General features: G+C 36.8%; 1 protein-coding gene and 1 long non-coding RNA gene across 15 annotated transcripts in view; one reads left to right on the plus strand and one right to left on the minus strand.

The window, feature by feature from the left end:
- The window catches only part of LOC146439842 (uncharacterized), a 48,365-nt gene extending 36,683 nt beyond the window's left edge, over positions 1 to 11,682 (minus strand). Inside the window, exon 1 of the long non-coding RNA XR_014850928.1 lies at positions 11,389 to 11,682. This is a non-coding gene — a long non-coding RNA (uncharacterized LOC146439842). The remainder of the gene's footprint in view (positions 1 to 11,388) is intronic.
- TRDN (triadin) overlaps positions 1 to 25,170 on the plus strand; it is a 228,633-nt gene that overhangs the window by 120,341 nt on the left and 83,122 nt on the right. For all 14 annotated transcript variants that reach the window (XM_085056055.1, XM_085056050.1, XM_085056056.1 and 11 more), the window contains 2 exons: positions 11,983 to 12,018; positions 15,296 to 15,349. In XM_085056055.1, coding sequence (XP_084912181.1) covers positions 11,983 to 12,018; positions 15,296 to 15,349 — 90 coding nt within the window. The remainder of the gene's footprint in view (positions 1 to 11,982; positions 12,019 to 15,295; positions 15,350 to 25,170) is intronic.

A 25,170-nucleotide genomic window follows, 5' to 3' on the forward strand; every position in this document is an offset into this window, starting at 1 on the left:
AGTAGGAAATGGAGCAAAAAGACCATTTTATACACCAATAGTATCTTCTTTGTTATTGTCCTCTATACAGGCAGGAAGAGACATTCCTATGATAATTTTTAAATTCCTTGTCTGAACAACAATTAAAAAAAAAAACGCATTTAAGCTTGTGACTTCCTTGGCTCAGCCTCTACCTTTTCAGTCTTGATGTTGAGCATTCCATTACAATAAAAGAACCACTACTGACACCTGGTGGCAAATTGTCTTTTTCTTTCAATCCATATGCCTGAGGAGTTTTTTGTTGTTTGCTTTCAAATTTGGCTATTGAAGATTTTGCTGAAGAAATGATGGGCCTATTACTTACCTCCCCATGTTGTTTATCCTACTGCTTTCATGGCTAGAAATCTGTTAGAATGTTAACTAAATGTGACATAATTCTCAGAAGAATTATTTTAGAATGTAAATGTTTTCAGTGCTGCCAGAAAAGTAAAAATTAATTTTTTATTAAAAAATTTATAATAAATAAATTTTATGACATAAGTTATAATTAGGGGAAAAACCCCATGCCTGGCTAACCCACTGATCTAGAGAAGTTAGGCATACCACACTGCCTCAAAAGCTGGTCTAACAGCAATGGATTGAATGATTCGTCTGGGATACAAATGTTGATCCCAGGTGTTTTCTGGCAAGCAAATGGGTTGTACTTGCACACAGTTGTAGGAAGACATCTCTGTTGCCTCTCAAGGGCTGTGTTTGAAACTCCTTATTCTGCCCTGCCCACTGCCAGGACTGCATTTCCAACTGAGTATCTGACAGCTTTAAGCAGCCCAGCTTGGACACTGAGAGGTGTCTCAAGTTCCCTTATGTGAGAGATGTCTCACGACAGATGTGAGGATGGGAGCATGATGTGTGGTTTTGGAGGAGGCCACAATGTAAGGTCTGCATCAGCCAGTGAGATGTAGAGGCTGTCACAATTTAGATTGCTCACAAGGACAAAATGGAATTGTGAAGCCAGAGCAAGAGAGGCTAAGGTATTTTGAAAGTGGTTGGTCACGAACAGAAAACAAAACGTTTATTCACAAATTTTCTTGTGGCTTATTAGACAAAGTGTCGAGGAAAAGGTAAAAACTGTGACACTAAGGAACTGGGTGCATATATAAGAGTTATGACGCATTTTGTATGGACCAGACCTGTTTTCAGAATGGCTGCAACAAGAAGTAAAAAAGTAGGAGTTTTGAGGAGTAGAATCCTATCTGACTGTCTTTTTTACCCTTTTTTTCTTTTTAAATGATGAAAAGACACTGTATTGAGTTGACCCTAGCCAGCAGCTAAACACCCACACAGCCACTCATACACTCCTCCCTATCAAAAGGACAGAGAGAACAGGAAGGGCAAAAATGAGAAAGCTCAGGGGTTGAGAGAAAGACAGCTTAATAAATAAAATGAAGAGGAAAAAAACAAGTGATGCAATCGCTCACCACCAACCAGACCAATGCCCAGTTAGCTGGAGCAGAGGATACCTTCCCCTGTCTTTCCTCTACTCTCAGTTTTTTTTGTTGCTGAGCATGGTATTTTATGGTAGGGAATACACCTTTGGCTAATTTGGTTCAGCTATTTCAACTGTGTCCTCTCCCAGCCTTTTCCCAGCTCCCAGTAGGGGCAGACAGAGTGGGAAAAAGAGAAAGCTCTGATGCTGTACAAGCACTGTTCAGCAATAGCCAAAACTCTTTTTTATCAACAAGGTCTGAGTAACAAATCCAAACCACATCACCATACAGGCTGCTATGAAGGAAATTAACTCCTCTGTCCCAGCAAAACCCAATATACGAACCAATACTTTATGTTTATTTGCAGCTAGATTTAGAAAGATTAGGAGAAGATATAAATGTAAAAATTAGGCAACTGAAATAATAAGCTATGAGTTGCTTTGTGATTCTTCATGCAGATGAATGTATAAGAGCAATATTTAGGGAAACACAGTGTGTAATGGGTTGAGAGCAGTTTTAGGAACAAGCCACATTAAAGCACACACACAAAACAAAGGAAGAATTTAAGGATCTTAGAACTGTGTGATCCTTCTCTAGGGTCTTTCTTACCAATATTGTTTTGACAACTTTTCAGCTATACCGTTCATCCACTTATACATTTCTGCAGAGGTTTGGCTTGTTGTGAGTTTGTACAACTCTTAGCAAAGACCCTGGCTCTGATTTCATCTTAATTGTGATTCCAATTGGGAATAACATTATATGAATCAATGGCCATACACCAAAGCCTATAAAAACCACCTGGTTTTCCCAGATGGGTGACTGCAGCTTCAGGTTTCATCTCCTCTACTATAGGCTAATCCATTCCTGACTAATAATTGCTCATGACACTATTATGCATGTCAGCCCCATTCTGATTTTTCCTCTCTACTGCTCCTCTTCCGGATCCCATTCATAATTCACTTGCAATTTCCTGACATTTTTTCATTGGTAGGTGCTTCTGCTTTCACCCCCTATGCATGCAGACATCAGCACTGGTAGCATTTACTTACCCGCAGAACTGCTGGATTAGTATTCCTGCACAGTTACTAGCAAGTGATGCAATTTACTCTTTTTTCTCTTACACAAACAGGGTTTAGGGGCATCTCTTGACTGTGATAACAATTTCCTGTTTGTGGGGCTTTATACAACAAAATCACAGAAAGTGGAGATGGAAATGACCTACTAGGTCATCTAATCCTTCCTTCTGGCAATACAGGATAATTCCTTACAGAATATCTTCAAGTGCTTTAACCAGTTTAGTTCTAAATGTCTGAAGTAACTAGGCCTCCATCAATTCCCACAGAAGATTATTCTACAACCTCATAGATCTCACAGTTAAGAAGTGTTTCATTCCAGTCTGCCTAAATTTCCCCTTGCTTAATTTTATCCCATTACTCAGAGTTATGTTCTCTTGTGACACCCAAATATAGTCTTTCTAACCTCAGGGCCCAATTCCCTACTGCCTCATGTTATATTGCCACTTACATTTACATCTGGAAAGTACCTTTAAAACTGACAAGGTGAATGGAAAATTGAGATTGGTACTTTTTCATACAGACATGAAATTATAAACCTTGTAACAGGGGACACTGACCACTGCCACACATCACCTGTCTCTAAGGCATTGAAGAGGCTGGAAGTTACATGTCCAAACTGGAGAAAGAATGAAAAAAGTCGCTTGAGTAATTTACAAAATAAGGATTCTTTTTTTCCCACGTAGAAGAATAAAGTATTCTATTCATCTCTTTAGAAAGAGGTGACTTTGTTATTGTGGATACTAAGTACCTTTGCAGAAAGCAAAAAAAAAAAAGATATTCTGGCTACAATAGCTCCCTTTAACATAGTAGGGACAGTTAAACAAGAATGAATGACTGAGATCTGAAGCTAACTGAATCCAGACTGAAAATGAGGTACGTGTTCTTAACACTAAGAGTGATAAACTACCACAGCACAGGGTGGATATTGCTTTCCCTGGTGTCTGCAGAAGATGATTGTTTACCTAATGAAAAATACACATCAGCTGAAAAGGTGCCTGGCTGAAATATAGGATTCTCTGACAACAAAATGTCAGACTAGATAGGCTGATGGTGTGTTCTAGCCTTGAGCATTATGGAAGTATATCCTCAGAGATATACATAATAAGCTGAAAGAGAATGCAGTGAAGAGTCAATGCAGGAATGCAGCTGGAGACAACTGTCTTGTAGGTTCATTAGAAAAACAGAGATTCCTTTCTGCATTACTTTCACAAGCCTTTTAAAGCTGAACGCATGACTGATAGTCATTCTCTAAGTATTTAGTCTTCCATGGAAAATAGAAAAACTTGCTTTCCTAATTGACATTTCCAGAAATCCTCAAGACAGATATGGCTATTTAATAAAAATCAAATTGTATGTCCCCAAACAGATAGAAGAATAAAACCAGGTTCACAGTGAGAGGGAAGGCAAAAAATCTGGCAGAGCAGAGATGGAAACACAGAAGAAAGGTTTCCATGTGACTTGTTGACGCAGTCTGCTCCCAAAAGAAGACAAAAGGCAGTTCAAATATGTCCTACACTGAACCTCCAAAGTTCTCAGTGGACCTAGAATTCTATGTTCTGTCATCATCAATGATTGACAACATGATTTCAAAGCGTGCCTAAAGATGCAGCATGTCATCTGGTGGATATACAAACACGTCACAGAAGGCCAGATTCATAAATCCCACTGATTTTCTGTGAGAACTGAGCTCCTAAACACCTCTACTGCTTTTGTAAAAAAGCACAGAATATATATATATAATAATTCTCAGAACCAACCTCTACGAGTTGTACAAAGAAAGCTTTAGCATAGAAGGAGGTGAGTATTCACTGTCTGCAGCACCTGCCCTGTCCATGAAAAGTTAGTAGCAGATGAAAAATGCAAAGCACTTTTCCATGGCCCCTTTGCTGACTATCAGGAGTTGACTGCTTTCAAGTCAGTGCTGAGTATTGCTCAGTCCAGATCTGGTGTTTTGTGTTTATTCTTTTCCATCTTGGACTGCAGAAAGCAGGGAGAGAAGTGAGAGAGGCAAATGGTGAATGATGTTGGTAAGATCTGGCTGGCAAAGAATATGAAATGTCAACCCTTTAATTAATACAGATAAAAGGGAGGAGGCTTGGGTTTGCACTACCACTCACTTTTTGATGAGTTGGCAAAAGAACCTTCCTTGAGCAAAGCACAGGAGTAACTTAGTGTCTGACAGGCAACATCTTCTGACACTGTATTGTCAATCTCATACAGAACTTTTTGGGGAGATATGATACTAGAAATAATCAAGCTTGAAGGTGATAAATAATCTAAAGTCCACACTGGCAACCAAATAAATAGCTTGCCTTTGGACTTTCAGATATGTAGAAAAAATATCTTTGCTGTGCAAGCAGCTGGGTGGCATAGTTTTAATTAAAGAATCTAATTTATTTCCCCAATTCTCTTTATGCTGGTCTGGGGATTAATGTAATGTTTATTTTTCCAGTCACATCCAGAAATAACAGCATTAGAATATGCCTATGCGTCAAACAATGCAAAGTTAATCTTTTAAATGAAGGAAAACTGTTTTATGCCCTCAAAATAAGATGTGTATCTGAGTCAGCAGGTCTGATATTTGGAATAATTATTCTATGTTAAATGTCCATGCACAGATACATCCACCAGGTTGAAATTACATAGCTATGCAGTGCTATTTTCTGCTGTTGCTAAATAGACAAGTTCATGGCTTGAATCACAGTTAAAGTCAGTCAGGATGACTCTTCAGAGTCTGAGATCAGGATGATCTTCTTTCTTTTCATTTGCTTTACACTTTAAAAGAAAAAATATTTTTCCCTTGACCTTGAAATGAAGCTTTAAAAGCTTCTACTAAGTTTTTGTTGAGCACGTATTAGATAAATACATTCATGTCACTGAATTTAAAGTATACTTCAGTCTCTTGTGTGCCTTTCCCGTAGAAAGGTTCATAGATCAGAGGTATTTCTGACTTATAATAAAATCCTTTACACTTCACTTTAAGTTACAATTATTTAACCTTTCAGTAAATGTTCCCAATGGCAGTTCTTGTTCTCCTGATCTGTTTTTCAAGAAGCAGAGCCAATTTTGTGGTTTGCTATATGTAACTCTGAGAGACTAAGTCAGATAAAGTATTATTGAATGATTAGGAAAATAGAATAGGCAAATGTTCTTTAACGGAAGAGCCATACATAACTGTGACTATAAGAGCATTGATTTTTAGCTTGATTGCAGTATATTCTACCTGAAGTTGCTTTGTCATAGATTCTGCCTCATTTACGAGAGTGTAATTAGAGTAGTGTGTCACCTATAAAGATAAATGGACAGATATTTCATTATTTAAGTTTTCCCTTCTCACAGAGTTAGAATGTTGACTTCATATGTGCTCAAAAATATGAAAATATCTTCTTCATAGTGATAATATCTATAGATGCCATCTGTACATCTATCCAACAGAGAGAAAGAAATGGAAATGTGTTGGAAACTACAGAAAGAGATATCACAAGGATGCATAGCATATATGCACTTAAAAAAGGCTATTCTAACCCAAAATTCTCTTCTGAATCATTCAAAAAGTATTTGTGCTGAGCTTTATTAAGAAAAGTTTAGAGTGTATCCCCCAGCTGTTTCAAGAAAAGATAAAAAATGCTGAAGAAATTTTTCATTTCTTGTAATATTTACACTAATTGAAATGACAGGTTATTCCAGGAAAATATCTGATTCTTAAGTTTTAGGAAGTAATGTTATTAGTACCCACATTTGCTACGTGAAAAAACATTACCTTTTCCCTAAATGACTACAGTTTCTGTAATTAGCTGCACTTACAGCTTCCTATGTGTGGATCACTGCAATTTCATATCATGCCCCTGGGTTTTGCTTTTTTAAACCATGCCTGATGAACACAGAAGGAAATGAAACACACAAGCATACAACCACTTAGGTTGTAAAAGACTTTCAAGCTTGTTGAGTCCAACCTTAAACCCTGCACTGCCAAGTCCACCACTAAACTATGTCGCCATGGTACACATGTGCACTTTAAATACCTCCAGGGATGATGACCCAAGATTCCCCTGGGAAGCCTCTTCCAGTGCTTGACCACCCTTTTTGCAAAGAAATTTTCCCTAATATCCAATCTAAACATCCTTTGGCACAACTTGAGGCCATTTCCTCTTGTCCTACTGCTTGTTACCTGGGATAAGAGGCCAAACCCCATCTTGCTACAGAATCCTTTCAGGTAGTTGTAGAGACATTAAAAATTTAATCTTACATTAGTATGAGCAGTTTTTATAGAGTCTCCCTAGATTTTAAGCCCACTAAGAAGCAGAAGAAATATTATTGCTTTATTTCTGTATGGAATTTTTAAAATCTTTATTGCAAAATGGAGACATTACAACAGAAAGGGTAGATACTTTGATACAACATCTCTATATGTGGGCATCTGCTGTTTCAGAAGTGACCAAAATCAAAATAAGAAAGTATTCCCAATAGCTTTTGGATGTGGTAAAGTAAAAATTACTTCATTAATGCCATGTAATTAGTGAAAAATAACAAAAATAATATAAACTAAAAAGCAACTGAGTAAGAAATTCTTAAAGACATTTCAGGATTGAACACTTTTCAGAATTGTTGGAATATTACTTGAAATCAACACTGTATTGTGGAAATTAGTTTTAAGAACTCCAAGTAAATGAAAAAGAAATAATTGTTAAGCCACAGCATATTTTAATAGGAGGTTTGAAATTTCTTGTTTAATTACTATATGCTCAACAGCAGTTCATTTTGTAAAATGCTCAGCTGTCTGGGATGTGTTCCTCTTTTACCACTGTAAATCACATTAACTGCAAATCGTGCCACTTAATAAATTGTTTCTAAATTCTGGTACATCTGCTAGCTTGGGAGCAGACTCTAGTGAGACTGGTCTCTAGGCGACTTTAATTATGTTTTCCATTCACATGATGGAAGTTCTCAGCCATCAGACGCCACCTGCTATCATTTTTATTTCTAGTCATGTGAATTCTTGCTCAGGGCAGCAAAGGGAACTTTAACTGTCATACTTGTAAGGTGCACTGCTATCAAAGCTCTGCTGTTGCATTGCACTTGCAAAGCTAGAACCAAGCTCCCAAAGCATGCACTCCACTGATTGTACTTGGGTTGGTAATAGCAACCATGAGTTTTTGGCTTTTTTCTGAGAAACCAACACAATTTTGACTTCAAAGCACTGGAAAATATTTTTATTTTTAACACATTTCTTTCTTGAAGTTTCTTTCATTTTTCTGCCCTATTCTCTTTTTATTCTCCCACATTTAATCACAAGATTATTTGAATACCTATGTCAAAATAAACAATAAAAAACAAGAAATGAGGCAAGAAATGTGGGAGTCTTAGTAAGAACATTCTGCTTAGAGAATTGTTTTCACGTTGTGCGAAGTATTTTCATCACACAACCTATTTCCTATGGGTATGTGTAGACCATTAGCCAATCAGTGGGGTTTGATTAAGTCCAATCCAGTATGTTATCATCAGGTAAAGACAGAGAAAGTAGAAAGTGTTAGCTGAGGTTTTGGGTGAGAATTCCTCATTTAGTAACTGCTTAACATTTTAAATTTTTCTTTCATTTCTGATTCAGTGAATCATGTCTTTCAGAGTCCTCTAGTAATTCTCTAAGGTATTGGTATTTAGTCCAGATCAGCCACAGAGGAATCTACTGGGTTACACCATGTTTGATTAGGATATTAGCTATCATTCAGCTTGGACACTGTGGTTGACCACTGACATTGAAATTAGTTCCTGTTTGCAAATTTGATATTATGGTCATGCTCTTTAGTAAGCTTCCAGATAGAAAGGTTGTTTTAGATACAACATATACAATAATGCTTCTAATAATAAGAGGGGTTTTAACCAGCTATTTAACACAGCACATCATTATCTGAGCTATCAATATACTGTCTCTGAAATATTCATTTATCTGAATAATACTTTAAGATTTTTCAAAGCCCTTATATATGTTTGAGTGAGAGATTTCTAGGAAAAAAGGCACAGAGAAATCTTTCAAGAGAGTACAATTCAAGACCCACTTATTTCCAAGAACTTCCTTTTAGTTATCAAAATTGGGTTGTATGGAGCTGCTGAAGGTCTCCTGTTCTGAAATGTACAATGTACACTGTATTATAAATCCATTGTTAAAAAGGCGTAAAAGCTTTGTGAACCCCAGATCTGGAATTCACTTCAGAGCACCGTTTGAAATATTCCATTTTGGAAGTTTGTTTAAACTCAAACAACAAAACTGTACCAGAGCACTGGGGCATCCTCATCTAATAGCTTATTACCAACCTCCTAGGGACTCACTGCCATGAAAGGCACTATATAAGCTTAGAGGAATTTTTTTTTCTTGCCCCATGTGTAGTTTAGATGTCATTTGCAGTTACTATGTACTGGTAGTTTACTTCAAAAGAATACTGATTGGGGCCTGAGGAAAAGATCAAGCTATGTGCTAAAAAGAGGCAGAAAAATAAAATACTGCTTTGCTGTTCTACTGAGATACATCTGTGTTGGCTGCCAAATTCTCATTTCTAGTTTTAATTCAAAATTGATCGTTTTAGCCTGTAGAGATAAGAACAAAGCCAGATCATATTTGTTTAAATATTTGGAGTTTTTTAATAAACTAATTTTTAAGTATTACTGTACTTCAGTCTTTCACAAGAGACAATTAAAGAACAACCTGCTCATTCACCTAGGAAGAGGAGAGCTTGCACAAACATGCTTACATTTCCAGAATATAGACCAGAATAAGTTGTCTTCAAATAACTCTGGAGAATAGCTGTAAAAAGAAAAGGGTGCTTCACAGTGCTCCACAGACGACAAATTATTTCATCATCTTAGCCTTTTAAAGTCTTTTGTGGGTTTTTTCAAGAAAAGGCAATGAGTAGGGTTGTGAGAGGTACCCAGATCTTTGAATTGCCCAGTATTTGGGTGGTCTATATAAGCCTTTTAAGGAAACCTAAACATCAAACATGTCTTCAAAACTTTCTGAAGAAATTTCCTTTTTTTGGAAATTCTTCTTCTTAACTAACATGAAAAAAAAAATACCCACCAAGAAGGGAGAGAACATATTGCTGTTGTTTTTAAGAAAAAGACATAATGTATATAAAAACTTGATTTAATATAAGCTATGTTCCAAACCACACTCCCATAGTTTAAAAGTCAAACCCTAGACCTGAACAACGCAAAAATGAATGAGACAAATTTCTCATTGTCGCAAATTGCACAGATATGACTCATTGGTCAATTTATTTTTGGTGTTTTCCTTTGAGTCAATATGTTATATGTGCCTCATAGCACATAACTATATTTAGGGACTTCAGAAGTCCTGATCAGTTTTCCCTCATTCTGTAAGACCTACTAGTTTTTCATTTCTTTGCAACTAGATAATTTATTTCATTGAAATGTGTAGATGTAAATACTATGTACCTTCAAAGGTACTTCCATGGTTCAAGGTCCTACACAATTTTCCCTGGACAATTTTCTGTATATTATTCCAGCCTAGCTGGATAAATATGGCTTTAGAAATCAAATGTGAGGCACCTTGGCTTGAAAAGAATATCCTAAAATTATTTACATTTTCATATGAATATGTGCTATTGGAACCAATTATTGGTAATTTTTCTGCACTCTAAAAACAAAAAAAAATACACAACCCCTCCCAAATTATAAGAGTTTTCTTACTAGAAGAATTGGTCTAGCTACTTACTATATTTACTATATATTATATATTTCAGATGATGGGAAAACACACCAATTCTTTCAAAATAAATTATGGGTTTAAAATATATGAAAGTATGTTGCCCTAATAAATGACAACTTGTACAAATAAAAGGAAATAAAGAACTTGAGGGATTTATTTAGATCCAGTCTGTTATTCTAAATGATGCTGTCAATTTATTTATTTTCTTATAACCTCCAGCAATAGAATATTATTGTGATAAATTATTCATATCGCTGCAATATATACCTTTCAAAATTTCCATATCTGGCAACTAATAGGCACTTCTTGAAGGCTTCAATAGGCTCCTTAGCCAGATAACATGGCTGGAAGCTGCCTCATGATTAATTTCATCTAAATGTGGTAATTATCATACTTTGAAGTAATGCCTGCAGAACATGCTTTCACAGAGAGTTAGTGGAAGCAGAGGATTAGCCTAGAAACATTTCAGTTCAGAGCAGCATATCACCCAAGTAGAAATGTATTTTCTTCCAAAATTTTCTAGATTTTTTATTAGAATACTTGGCAGTCATTTGCATTACCTTATCTCATATCAACTTCTCCACAGCAATTTAGAAAGCAACAGAAAGAGAAGCAACTTTGTATTATTAGCAGTAATGGGATAGTCTTGGGTTTGCAAGCAACTTAATTTGACAGTTTCTGCCCTGAAGTATTTCTTGTATTAGTGTTTAAGACCACAATTCATTTATCATTCATATATGTTGTGGATATAAGCATTATCCTGCCTATATTCCCTCCACACTATAGCTTATTAGAGAGGATGTTAATTACCTCATATCTACCTGGGGGAGTAACTTCTACCACTACTCTATGCATCTCTTTTCTCCTGCCTCACAGGATCCCCATGAATCATTTCTTGGTTGTGCAGGTGAGACAAGAGAAAAAGATATGTAAGACGCCAAGCATGTTTCTATAAATGGATGATTTTTGTACCCAGTTAAAAGCCCTGAGGTAGAATGGCACCAAGAACTAGAGAGAGAAGCTATCTATGAGTATTTCTGCATACTTAGATCTTCTTAGTAAAGATTCCAAACCTCTCAACCATCAGAAAAAAAAGTCCTACAAAAATGTTGCACAAAAATCCTACCTTAAGTGAAGGTGAGACTGAACAGCCCAGTTAAGTCCTTCTGGTAGACTGTCTGTCTGGCCGTGCTGCATTTTGATACTGCTAAGTCCTTTCAGTTTCATTTAAATCAACCAGGGACAGATTTTGCCAACTCTTACATGGTCCACGAGTAGGACTGAGTTTCTCCAGGTTCAAAAGATGCTTGGTGGAAAATCTTCTAAATCAGGCCTCAGTTGTGTGATTGTCAAAAACTGCAGGAGGAGAGTGCTTTTCATTATGTCTCAGGCTGCTAGCACATCCTTCCTTGTGTTTCTGCAACCTGACAACATGCACATGGTAAGCAACCACAGCTCAGCTGCTACATATAAGCCATGGTAACTTAATCACGAGTCAAACCTCACGTGTTTCTTCACACATGTTTTCCTGTATTTCACTGAGGGTTAAATTTGTGCCATTGTACTATGAAACAAACAGAGGTGAATTGAATCACTATCATTCCAATGCCCTTTACAGATAATAAGCTGTTTCACCTCTAAAGCATATGCTGCAGTTTTCTGTCTGCCTTTTTCCTGCCTGTGTTTTTATGCATATGTGATTGGTTTTTTTCTCTTGCAGATAAAAAAGAAGCTGCTGTATCCAAAGAACTCAAAAGTAAGAAACTACTGTCTCTTTTATATGCCATGCAGTTTCAAAAAGTGCATTTTATTAATCCAAAACTAATAGTTATTGAGTTGTTGAAAATACAAAAAAGAAAGTAGCTACACCATTTATAATTGAAAAATGACATGTTTAGACTTCAGCTGCCTCCTACTTTCTAAATCCATTCTTATCCTACTTCTAATTGCACACTCCTCTTTGTGACTGACAGTTTTGCCTTCCCCTCTTTACTATCACTGTCTTTAAAAACAAAGGTTTCATAGGGGAGGAAATGTCAAACTGAGGTCTCAGCTGAATGTGCTCTCAGTGGCAGCAATTTTCATAAATAGGCTGGGAAGACTCAGAGTTCAACATGCTGAGGAACACCAAATTCATCTTCACAAATGCAGGGCACTGGCTGTCTAGGTATCTCTGGTTCCAACAGAGACACTTCTGAGGCTGAAGAGAGATGGGAATTGTGCTCCTCTGAAAAAATAACCGAAAAATGCTCTGAGAACATGATATCATTAAGAAGGGAACACCTACGTCTTCCTTTTCTACAAATCTGCAAGCATCAATGCCTCAGTGCAGTAAGGACAGTAAGACTGTTTCTTTGGTAAGAGTTCGTCTGCTCAGCATTCTGTTCTGAAAGTACAGTATGTAAGAAAAATTAGGAAAAATATGGGGCCTCAAAATCTGATTCAAATTCGCAATTAAAGAGTGCACTGACTCTTACCTCCATGTATGAAATTTCATGGCTTGTATGGCAGAACAATCTCTTGCCATCCTCAGTTTTGCAGCAATTTATTAAAATGTTTCTTTTGGCAATGAAAAAAAGCTTATACATCAGGTTCTTTTGCAAATTTAGTAGAAATATCTGACAAAAGATTTAATAGACTCACTCTACAAGTTATGTCCTATTTGTGAAACAAGTGCCTGTTTTCATGCAAGCTTTAAAGGTCATATTAATTTGGACACATAGCTCCTCAGAGCAGCCTTCCAGGGCCTAAATGGGGGCCTACAGGAGAGCTGGAGAAGGATTTCTCACAAAGGTATCCAGTGACAGGACAAGAGGAAATGGCTTTAAACTGAAAGAGAGTAGGTTTAGATTGGATGTTAGGAAGAAATTCTTTACTGTGGGGGTGGTGAGGCACTGGAACAGGTTACACAGAGAAGCTGGGCTTGTCCCATCTCTGGAAGGGTTCAAAGCCAGGCTGCATGGAGCTTTAAGCAACCTGGCTTTGTGGAAAATGTCCCTGAGTGGCAGGGGGTTTGGGACGAGATGATCTTTAAGGTCCCAACCCAAACAATTCTGTGATTGCTTTCATGGGAGAATTCACCAACATCTGTCACAGCAAAACTTCCCAGCTCCATCACATGAGTAAACTTTGCAGAGTGAAATTTATTGCTGAAACTAGTTCATGTAAAGGTGCAGAATCCTTAGCTCTTAAATAATTTGTGAATTACAAACTGAAAATGGTGTGCCTGCAAAAGCAGGTTTAAACTTTTCCATTTTTGTTTCATTGTGACTGAAAAGTTATATAAAAATTAAACAAATTAAAGATTTTTTTAGTCAAACATATCCTTAATTTTATTTTTTCTCAAAATTATTTTAGTCGCACAGAAATTAAACATTTGAAATCAAAATCTTTGTAGAACAAAAAGAATCTTAACTGAGTTTGTTTTCACAGATGTTATGAAAAAAAAGTAAAAAAAAAAAGATTTCACTGTCAAGTCTGCTCTAGCTGAGAGCTGAGACGGGGACAAATTAAAGAGTCCTGTAATTTTGTATTAAGTCCATTTGACACTTGTAGAACATGCATGCTGGACCTCTTACTTCTGCAAAAACAGGCACTTGGAAAAGTAATACTAAGCAAATTCTTATCCAGAGTCTTCCACAACTTTCCCTGAAGGAGGGGTGAACACCCCAAATAATTCCAATACTGTGATAATAACTAAGTTAGGATGTAATTATCTGCTGCGGACTTTTAAATGGATGGAAAAAACCAATCCCACACATGTAAACTATATTTTGTTTTCATTCTGTTTCACAAGATAATTTGATGCATCTTTTATGAACTTCTCAAAAGACTGGAGGGAAAGAACTCAAAATTACATTCCTGATTTAGCCATGTTCTTTTTCATTATAATAATACAGTGACAGATGTGAAGGATTAACTAACATTTTTTGGCATTCTGTAATTCAGCTTGTGATTAAAATGATTAGTTATTTCCTCTCAAGATATGGAAATGTGAATTTTAATTTAAAGGGCCTTCTAGTTGATACAAAAAGTCCTTTATGACAGTCAGTGGAGTTTAGCTTATGGATGTTTGTTAAATTATTGTGATTTAAGTGCAGTCTGTTTTGGTGGTTCCTGAGGATAAAAGCAATTAACTAAACACTAGTAAATATTAAATAAATCTAGTAGGTCACTTAAGTTCTTCTACATGGGGCTGAGATTCCCCAAATCCACTTTGAAATGCACATATTCATCATTTGGACCTTCATTCTGCAAAGACATGTTCTACCAACAAAGAGAGAATACTGTAAATGCTACATGAAAAGATCAAGACCAGACCTACAGTTAAATGGCCTGAGAGGGCATTTCTCTGCTAGGAGAATACTGCAGTTGCTCTTTCAATTGCAGGATCAAACATGAAGATCTTCTCCTAATGCTCCTCCATTCTTCAGGATGGAGGGAGATTCCTGGTACAGCCAAGCCTGTGGATGTACTTTGCAAAAGTAGCCCAATTTCACTTTTTCTAACCAGGGCAAGTTCAATTAGGGGAAAGGATGCCACTGAATAGCTGTGGGTTCCACTGAAATACCTTTACTGAATTTGCGTGAATCCTCATCAGCTGACAGAAGCTGGTTCAGGACCTTCTGCTCCCATAGCTGCAAGATCACATGCAGAGGCTCCCAGCACACAGCTGCTGCCTGAGGGGCAAGGCAGGCCATGCTGAAACCCCTACATGCCTCCTTTCCTCTGCTTTGCCAAGATATATTGAATTACTAAGAAATTACTAAGCAGAAAAAACTGAAAGAAGTGATGCAGTGCCTAACAACAAGAGCTTACTAGCCCTTCAGCTGGTTATTCTGTTGTTGTCTTTGAGTTTATTGAAGACAACTCAGCTCTTCTCCCTTTGGGTAATCTCTTTGTTTAACTCTTTGGTGGAAAATGTTGTTACAGGGTTCCTCACTGGAAGGCTTTCCTCAGATTTCTGTGGGGTTTTTAGGATACAATGCTTTCTAACAAACGGTTTCTTTTCTTCTTTTTTTTTTTTTTTTAAGAGCCAGCAAAAGCTCCTGCAGCCAATCCAGCCATCAAAAAAGCAGCAGCACCAGGTAAAGGAGAAAAATGTATGCATACAGTACATTTCTTGTACTCTTGAACCAGTTTATTGCATCATAGCACCATCTGCTGGCTTGCACAAAAGCAAGTGGTTTTTGTTAGTTGTCAGGGTGGTTTTTTGTCTGTTTTGCTCTAAATCATGTGAGGATTTGTTTGTGAAATATTTGCCAAGAGCAAAAGTATTTCGCATTCATTTCTAACATTATGTTTGCTTCTTGTCCTCTCATTGGAGTTATGGGTGCCACATTGGGCCATTCTGCAAGACTTGAAATTAAAAAAAAAAAATAACCTGAATGTAAAAACAGATTTTAAAAGCAATATGTACAGAAATTAGTTTCCATATGAAGCTGTTTTTGAGCCCTTTGAGAAGGGGATCTGATTTTTCAAAGTGCTGATCTCAAAGCAGGTTGTTAAAATGAATCTCTTAGATAATCATAAATATGCACTGAAAAGACAAGCAAACTTTTCTTAAACACGTAATGACATAAATTTCCATCTGAATTTAGATTGGACTGTAAAAATCTAATTTTTATTTATTTATGATCTCATCTGCCTCACAACCATCTTCAAAAATGTCACATCTCATTTCTGCTTAATTAAATAAAACCAAATATAATGAATGACAATGTGAATAGTCATTATATTTGTAGTTTGACTACATTTTATATTAACTATCGAAAACACCCTCAGGAATTCCCATATGAAAATGTGGAGAGTATAAAACCATAATATTATTCTAGTCTAAAGCAGGATAGCCAGTGCTGCACCAGACTGTGCTCTTTAGCTGTGCCTGGTGCTGGCATCCCATGAGTGGCCAGCCCCCAATTCCTCTGCTGCTTCTTTCCTCCTGATGATCCCCCGTATGGATCTGGGATCTTTTTGTTTCCTTTTTTTTTTCCCCCTAAGATGGTTTTCTGGCTATCTTTTTCTAATTCAGGCCATTTCAGAGATCTGTCTCAGAGTTCTCCTGCATGGAAAAAGGGAGTAATAACTTGCATCAGTAGGGGTGATTTGGAATTGGTCAAGAATCAGTGCAAGCCAGGAACACCTTCTGTTCCACCACAGAAGGACTCATAGCCTGGAATTGTAGTGGAACTGGGCTCTTGCAGCACACATTGCATGGCTCACGAAATATTGTGTGAAACTGGCCTAGGAAGCACCATTTTCCCACCAGTGCTCCCCATCCCTGCCTGCTGTGTTTTCTTGACACCATGTTCACTTGTGCTCACACTACAGAGAAAACAGTGTAAACCACACCACTGCCATGGCTCACAGCTTAAAGCTGTCCTAGGAATGTGTGTGTGTGGCAGGGAGTTCAGTCTGGATCATTTCAGCAAGTCTGGCTCCACAAACATTTATATTCATGTAGCTGATAATTTCTTAAAGCAGTTTTGCTGCCAAAGTGTGTTGTATAGCTAGACCCTTAGAAGTCTCAACAGTACACTGTAGAAATCATTATGTTAGAACCATATGCTTATAATTAATTCATTCCACCTGCTTGCATCCAATATTTGTGCTCATGTTTGAAAAATATTCCAATGAGTCTGCTTGTTGGCAAGAATGGTGATGACAGTAATCTGCTTAAGATAAAGAAAGGGGGAAAGCTGGCATGGCTTCTTATGGAAAAATAAAATAAGTTTGTCTTTTCTGACACATTTCTAAATATCTAGTTTGCCTTAAAAATTATAAAGAGCAATAGGCTTTGAGATCTGCATTTTTGCTTCCCCTCCAGTTCTCTAAAAATTAATTTACCACCAGAATAACCCACCATAGCAAAATATTAAATATGCTTGTTTGGCAACATCGTAAGTAGACTGTTGCCTATTAGCACAGTAAATTAAATACATTATCCAATTTCATATTTCATTTTCTTCCACATATCATATTACATCACAACCTGTACCCAAGAATGCCTAAAGCTGAAGGTTTACTCCTCTTAACACACTGAACAGACTGAGAGCACAGCTGGTCATCTTACAGTGCATCTACATCACATATGTTCCTGATCTTAATGTCCCTGGTTAAGAAATCCCTAATTCAACATGCATTATTTTTATCTTCATATATTTATGTATACACAGAATGCAAAGAAAGTGAATATAGAGTTTGGAAGTCTATGAGAATGTCTGGATCTGGAAGCTGACAGTTTCTATAGGAAACCAGCCTCAATAAATTTCCTTTTACTTAATTTTGAAAGTGGATATTTTCAAACACTTCCAATTTTCTCTAACTGGAAAAAAAAATCATCTCTCTGACAGTCATCAGAAACCAGGCTTGAGACCCCAATATTTGGCTGTAAAGCAGAATAGTTTAAGAGGTATATGCAAGTGAGGTTGTTCTAAAGGGAGAAGTCAGAGTTGAAATATTTTGTTACACATCTCCCTCAGTTACCCTGCTTTATGTTGTCCCCATCCCAAATCCTGCTGTCATTTCCTCTTCTTTCTGCACAGTGCATTGTCTCCCCAGCTGTGCCAGCAGGACAGGTCTGAGAGCAACATGCCCTTACAAAATATCAATCTGTCCTTTTCCCTGGGGAGCAGTGCAGGTTTCTTTCACAGGATTTGCTCAGGCACTCCATGGGTTTCTCAGAGCCAGGGGTATAAGTGTTGAGCAGCTCCCTCGTCCTGGCATCCTTTGTCAGGACAGGGGGCTGGGAGGGAAAACACTGTCTCATCCCATCCCTTTGGAGCCTAATTTGGGAAGAAGTGCCACACCTCAAGCCTTATCACGCCCTGCAGCTGCAGCTAATTCCACTGGATGAGTGCTCCAGCTGTCAGTGGTGGGACACAGAGTCATCACACCTCAGTACAGTAGGTTTGATGGGTCTGTTTTGTCACTGTGAGGAAAGCAAGCACGGCAGAGCAGGCCAGGGAAGGGTGTAAGGCTCAAAGCATGAAGAGAGCATTTCCAGCTAAATTAGCAGGTGATTGTGTTCCCCGGCAGGCAGCAAGTGCCACTGATCTCTTGCACTCCCTCAGGTAGGGAGAGGAATGGGAACAGCTCATCTGTGAGTCCCTCAGGAAATGGCCTCACTTCATAGGCAAGACACCTGCACCTTCTCTAAGCACCAGTGACAGTGCTTTCCCCTGATAAATCGCCTGATATAAAAAATCAGTTCTAAATCTTTTCAACACTGAAAAAATTAAACCCTAGTTGCTGCTTAGAATTTCCCTGGAATGGTCTTGAAATTTTTAATTTAATTTTATAGTATGTTTAACAGATTTTGTACTGTCACTTAACTGCCTAATTACTGGGTTTTAATGCCTAATTTTCCCCATCTTCCTCTCCACACACATGCGAAAAAATAAATCTTATTCATCACTTGCCTTGGGTTCATAATACAAACTCTTTTTGAGCACAATTTCGGCTTAAAAATCAATAAAATTTAGTCTGGATCTAGAATGAATAAAATAAGTATGACAGACAATAGCTAATTTTAAGTGCTCAGATGTCAGCTGCATCCAATCTCCCAAGCTGACTGCCAGTTGTGCTAGAATTATTATTACTTTTTTATGCCACCAATCTTTCCGCTGTTCATAAGAAGCAGAAAGAGGACATTATATAGGAAATTATACAGGAAATGGGTTCATGGGGTAAGTACAGAATATTAGAATGCGGGCTATAGGGAAAAACTTGGTTAGAGGATGGGTTGTATAGGTTCAGACCACTCCAATGTAGGAATAACTACTGGTTTTACTGGTAATGGACAGTATTTACTTAGCAGGGAAGTTATTTTAATTCTTGGTTCAAGACAAATGATTGTAATTAAAAAGGCAGCAGGAAAGCTATTGCCATAAGGTATAACCAGTTTTAGTCTACATAAAAAGGAAAAGAACCCAAAAGTTCTGGCATAATTGGTATTCTTTGAAATGTAGAAAACATTTATCAAGGAGCTGGTTTATTGATTGTCTTTTAATTATCACCTGCAGGACACAAGTACATCGAAAGAAAGCTAAAACCGTATAAATGTTACAGAAGATTAATAAAATTCAGCATGTCTGTTGAATAATATGCCAACACAGTGGAACAGGCAAACTTGTCATGCATTGGTTTTCAGGTTTCTCAGACTCAAGTCTCAAGTCACACACCAGGGACGTATTTTACTCACAGTAGCACACCCTCTGCATCATCCATCAAACTATGCATTCTCATCTTGTGTAGATATGTGTAGTCACATATCTCCTTGTGTTGTCAGCCCAAAAGGAGGGACTTCAAAAATCAGGGTCAAGTTTATATGTTACACATTCCCTGTAAGTACTTTTGGGCAAAGGAAAAGGAGCCTGTCTCTCTCATGGTATATGGACATAGTAAAGTTTGCCATCCTGCAATCTCTTCAGGATCTTATGTCCGAGTGCCTCTGTGTGCCCTGAAATTTCTCTTTTTAAGCAGCCATTGCACCTTGTGAAAGCATCTCTGCATGTATTTCTGTCATACTGATGTTACCAAGAAAATTATTCTGGTAACTGGAGTAGACAGTTCAATTTTCTGTTCCCTGAAGTTAACCCTCTCAGACCTTTTCAGAATATAAGCACAGCCATTCTCAGGGTTATATTCCAGATTTAAAGTCTAACCCTTCAGGACAAATGTTAGAGGTAACAAGTTTTCCAGTTTATTTCTATTAAAAAAAAAAAAATCTTCACTCAGATAGAAGTTATTTATGCAAAATGGTTAAGCCCTACCTGTTTTAGTACTGCTGCTCAGGGTCCTTGGATTTACATCCAGGATTGCACTGTAGTCCTTCCGAATCACCAAAAGGCTTCCTTTTCAGTCCATCTTAAAATAATTCTTCCTCTGTCTCACCTTAGCTCTTTGGGAAGTTAAATATCATATCTTCTCTGATTTAGTAATTTTCTTTTCAGTTTTAATGGGATATTCGAGGCTGTCCTGTTTTTTTCCAGCAGAGTAGCTGGAAATTTTCCCATCTCGGTCCCCAGCAATATGCGAAAGGACAAGAGAAACTGGGTCTTGGTCCTCACCTGTTTGTCCTGGGGTGCTTCCACTAGACTTTATTGAAGCCTCAGAGCTGACTCTGCTCCTGGTCTGCCAGGAGTGCACTGTATCCTCAGCAGCTAAGACCTTGTTGCTATTGCAGTAGTCCATCACTCAGCCGCTTAATATCTGCAGGAATCTATTATGTGGATGGAGATGTATTCCACAAATCATTTCAACCTGCTGACATTTTCATCCCAGTTCAAGTCTGAGAGAATATTACAGAACAGGATGTCTTATACTGTCCACAGGATTATGTAAGATGAGCCATTATCTAACTCTGAATGGGAAAGGAAAAATGAGTTCTTGACTTATGTCACAATAGATGCCCTGAAAGGGGAAGGGTTTTCTGATGTTTGAAGATTTTACTTTACAACCTTGAATTCTTTACACGTAGGATTTATTTAAACAGAGCATGAAATAGCTTATTTTACACTAAGATTTCTAATCTGAAATCTGGTTTTTATTTGCCCTTTTTTTAAATGTTTTTGAGTAAATTGACTAAAATCCATTATATTTTTAGTACTTTTGCTAGGATCTTGAAATGCCCAGTCTCATAGCTTGGCACACTATTTTGCATTTATACTGTCCTTAGAGTATTCTTTGTTTCAGGATAATAGAGAGTTAAAATAATTTCCAGTGCCTGCTTTCAGATCACAGCGTCTGTGACAAAACTTGTACTATAAGTGCAGTCTTGTTTCTTTTTTGTTATTATCAGATATTTGCTATACATCAAAGTACTGTTATATTGCTAACACAAAGGTAGCACTACTTTAAGAGCAAGGCAGGGGGAGCAAGTTAACTACAAATTTTTTTTTCATACATGAAAGTAAAAACAATGCCAATAAAACAAGGCAAAATTAAGTGCTACTAAAAATCAGAGCTGAAAGTATTATTTAAGTGTCCACTTTTTATAGAAAAGGCATTTTAAGGCATGTTGTTTTGAGGCTGGGACACTTTCATAGCCCTTGTTTCATTATTTAATGAAACAAGCCCAAGTTGTTTCATTATTTAAGGGCACTTTGGGCTAGAATTGGGCTCAATTTCAACAAGGACTTATCATATCTTTAACTCCATCTGGAGTTAGCAAAGCATTCAAGTGCATGTTTAAACTTTGTTGAATCCAGTCTATCACACACACTATGGATATGATTATCTTACAGGTGTTAATGCTTTGGAAGTGGTACCAACTTCACTTTGATAGAATAGGAATAAATGGGGCTCATCCTGTTCATTGCAATCATTATGAAAATGCCACTTGACTTGCAGGGGAGTGGTGGTGTGGATCAGAGTTTTTTAAAAGATATGTGATTATATTATATCTACAATTTATGTGGTAGAGTTTTGATGCCATTTCTTTCTGCCTGTGAAGAAAAGCCACAGACAAAATAGATGGAACTGAAAGCATTTGCATTTCATCCAGGCTTTTCTTTCTTTTCTTTGCACAAAATTATTCTCAGATGTTTCCCAACAGGGTAACAGGTTACAAAGAAAGATACAGAGAACCATCACTTGCTTTCCTTTTCTTCTCAAAAATCCATCAGAAAATCTGTTTGTTGTCCTCCACGAAAGATGATCATATATAGAGGAGTGAGTGTATGTGTGGCATGACTTCACCAAGTGAGGGGGTTCCTTGGTATGTTCTTATTCCATAAAGAAATGTATTTTTACAGTTCATTATCTTTATTATTCAAAGTGTAAAATGGCAAAGAGGTTTTCTACACTGAACCAGAATGTAAAAATAGCAGTGAAATAAAGCAGAACACAAACTCCTTGGGAGCAGGAGAACTGGAAAAAAATCTCGTTTGATGCAATATATTCTCATGTGGATTATCTCTGGCCTAACAACGTGACTGAACTCATATTGCTACATTTCTCTTCAACAGAAGGGACTAAAGGGATCTTCTCTTTATCTAGGTGCTTATGTTCACAATATTCTTAATGAAAAGATCTCTTGGAGAGATTTACCACTCTGTCTCATTTGCTTTTAATTAACCAACATGACATAAAGTTCTGAGAAGGGAAATGACAGGCATATAGCCTATAAAACCAAGATTACAAAACTGTAAGACCAAGCTAACTTTCTGCTGTCTGAGGATTTAAGTAGTCAAGACACTGCATAAAATATGACAACAGTAGGCTCCACTGAAATATTTGTGGTAAAAGATAAACAACAGTACAGAAAACACGATTTTTATGCAGTGACTGAGTGTGAACAAAATGGTGTTGGTTAATTAACATGTGGTGCATCCCACACAACAGCATATCCACTTGAAATGCCATTTATTTAAACTTTTTCCAATCTGTGTCATTTCCCTATACAATTTTTATTTTTCTTAGCAATTCTTGGACATGAATTCTTTGTCTGAATTAGGAGATGACAGATGCAGCACACACACACACTTATACACATGTGCCCATACCTATATAAATTATGATGGAAAATCAATTGTTCTCTCCTGTTGGATGTCAGAGGGTCACACTTGGTGACTGTCTATTCTAGTAGTAAAGACTGAAATACACCACAGCAAATTTGCCAGCCTAGATGCTTTTCAGCACCATTTGTGCTTTAGGGAATAATGTGGCTTTGGGAAGAGCTACAGAGGCAGGTTCAGTTTCTCTTCTCTCTCCCACCTACTCTAATTGCCTAGGAGTAGTCACTAATAATGAAAAAAACCACATTTATACGGTTTTAAGGGTATGTTATACATAACTTTGCCAGTTTTCATAAAAAAAGAAAACCCAATTGTTTAAAGCATCAGAGCAAATAAAGATGGTAAAACGTCAAACTATATCAAATCTCAATTCCATGCATGGCAGAAAAAAATTATATTACTAGCAAAATTTCCCACAATAAAAACATGCTGTACAGTCTCATATATACTCAAAAATGGTTAACAGTTGAAAGGATGACAAATTCCATGGCAAATGTCTAATGTGTCTATAGTTGGTAATATCCTTTCATGTGTCATACTAACTACATGAAAATACAAAAAAGGAAAGAATAAGACACTGAGATCAAGCAATGATAACTTGTGGCAAATAGGAAAGATCTAGGTCTGAAGTTTCCTGAAGTTTATGGCTCGTGCAATGAAAGTTTCAGTTCATTCCATTCAAATATCAGAACATGAATCACCTGAAATCTCATGTCATGTCAGATGTCCCAGAAGTGCTTGATGTCAAATTCACTATTATTCATTTTTATAAATTTTCTCGTGGGAAAGGATTTTATTTTATATGCTTCTGGAAGTAAAATTATTATGAAAGAAGCTCTCTAGGACTTTCTTAATGTTGGCAGTTTTGGGAAAAAAAATGAAATAAAACAAAACAAATGGATTATTTTATACCTTGGCAAAACTCTTGCTGAGTGTTGTTAGGATCATACTGTTCCCTGATCTCATGAGAGCAGAGAGATCTTAGAATGCGAGAGAAAAATAATTGCATCAGAACCACTAAAGACAGAATTATGTTTCTTTTAGTTTCCAGGAAGGTGTCCTGAGCAATACTAAAATAGAAACCCTCATAATACCAAATAAAATTATAATTTGCAGAATGAGTCCTAAAATATCTGCATGAAAGTGGATAGTCTGAAGAGCACTTGGGCTACACAAAACCAAAGGTGCAGATGTTATGATTAAGAACATTGAATTAGCCAAACTCTTAAGTGCCAAACTTTTACCCGCTCTGTTTTTGCTATGTTTTTCCTCCTTGACCTATGCTAGAATAGGTCAACCAGGGTAGGATGCCATCAAGGAAATAAATTTATTCAGGCAATAAATGCCAACTGGCTCTCTATTTCCATCAATTTTTCGTTGCTGGGAAAATCACAACCATGACTCATTTTTTTGATGACACAAACCAGCTCCATGATCATTTCCACTAAAATTTCATTTCTCATATACAATGTGTCTTTAAAGAGTCTATAATGTTTTTAATATATGTTATGCAGTCAATACACTAGAATATGCTTTATATAACTATATTAAAACTAGGTCCATTATTTCAGACAATTAATATTGATGCTTTGATATGTACATTTTGGCTGAAAGATATAATTTTTGAAGTCATGATGAAATTCCACAAATATTTTGGAAAAAAAAATAAATAAAACCTTTTTTTTAAGAATGTGGCACAAAGCTTTATTTTGGAAACTACATTTTTCTTTAAATATAAGTAAGATGGCTTTTCAGAGAGATTTAAAAACTCAAACAAAAGGAGTATTTTATTTCAGCTAGAACTGAAATATGTTGTTAGATCTAAACTTATTTGGGGGTGGGAGTATGGAGTAATGACTTATTTTGTTTCAAACTTAACAATTGTGGGATTTTTCATATTTAAGAACAGTCTGTGCTTCACCTTATAAATTGCTGATTATGAATTAATATTTAATGGGAACATTATTCATATTAATGTTGTTGATAAACATAATTAATTTTCTGTTGGCAGTTCTTGTTTCTTTTTTCTTATTCAGTTGAATGATAGGTCACATTTATGAATGTGAGGGTACAACTTCTAGTGAGGGCACAACATTCAAAATAATTTTGAACATGGAACTTTATATCTTGAATCTAGAGTGGAAACTTTTTAAATATTAATGTTGCTCAATTATACCACAGCTTTAATACAAATATAACCTATAATAAGCCTGAAGAAAATAGAGTCATCAGATAATGGTAAGAAAACAGCATGTATTTTAAAGTATTCACCTTGAGTCCTGTGTGCAGCTTCAAGCACCACAATATAAGGATATAAAGCTATTAGGGAGCACCTAAAGGGGGACTGTGAAGACAGTGAAGAGTCTAGAGAAGCCATATGAGAAGTGGAT

The sequence above is a fragment of the Lichenostomus cassidix genome, chromosome 3 (assembly GCF_008360975.1).
Source record: "Lichenostomus cassidix isolate B80296 chromosome 3, HeHo_3.0, whole genome shotgun sequence".
Lineage (NCBI taxonomy): Eukaryota > Metazoa > Chordata > Aves > Passeriformes > Meliphagidae > Lichenostomus > Lichenostomus cassidix.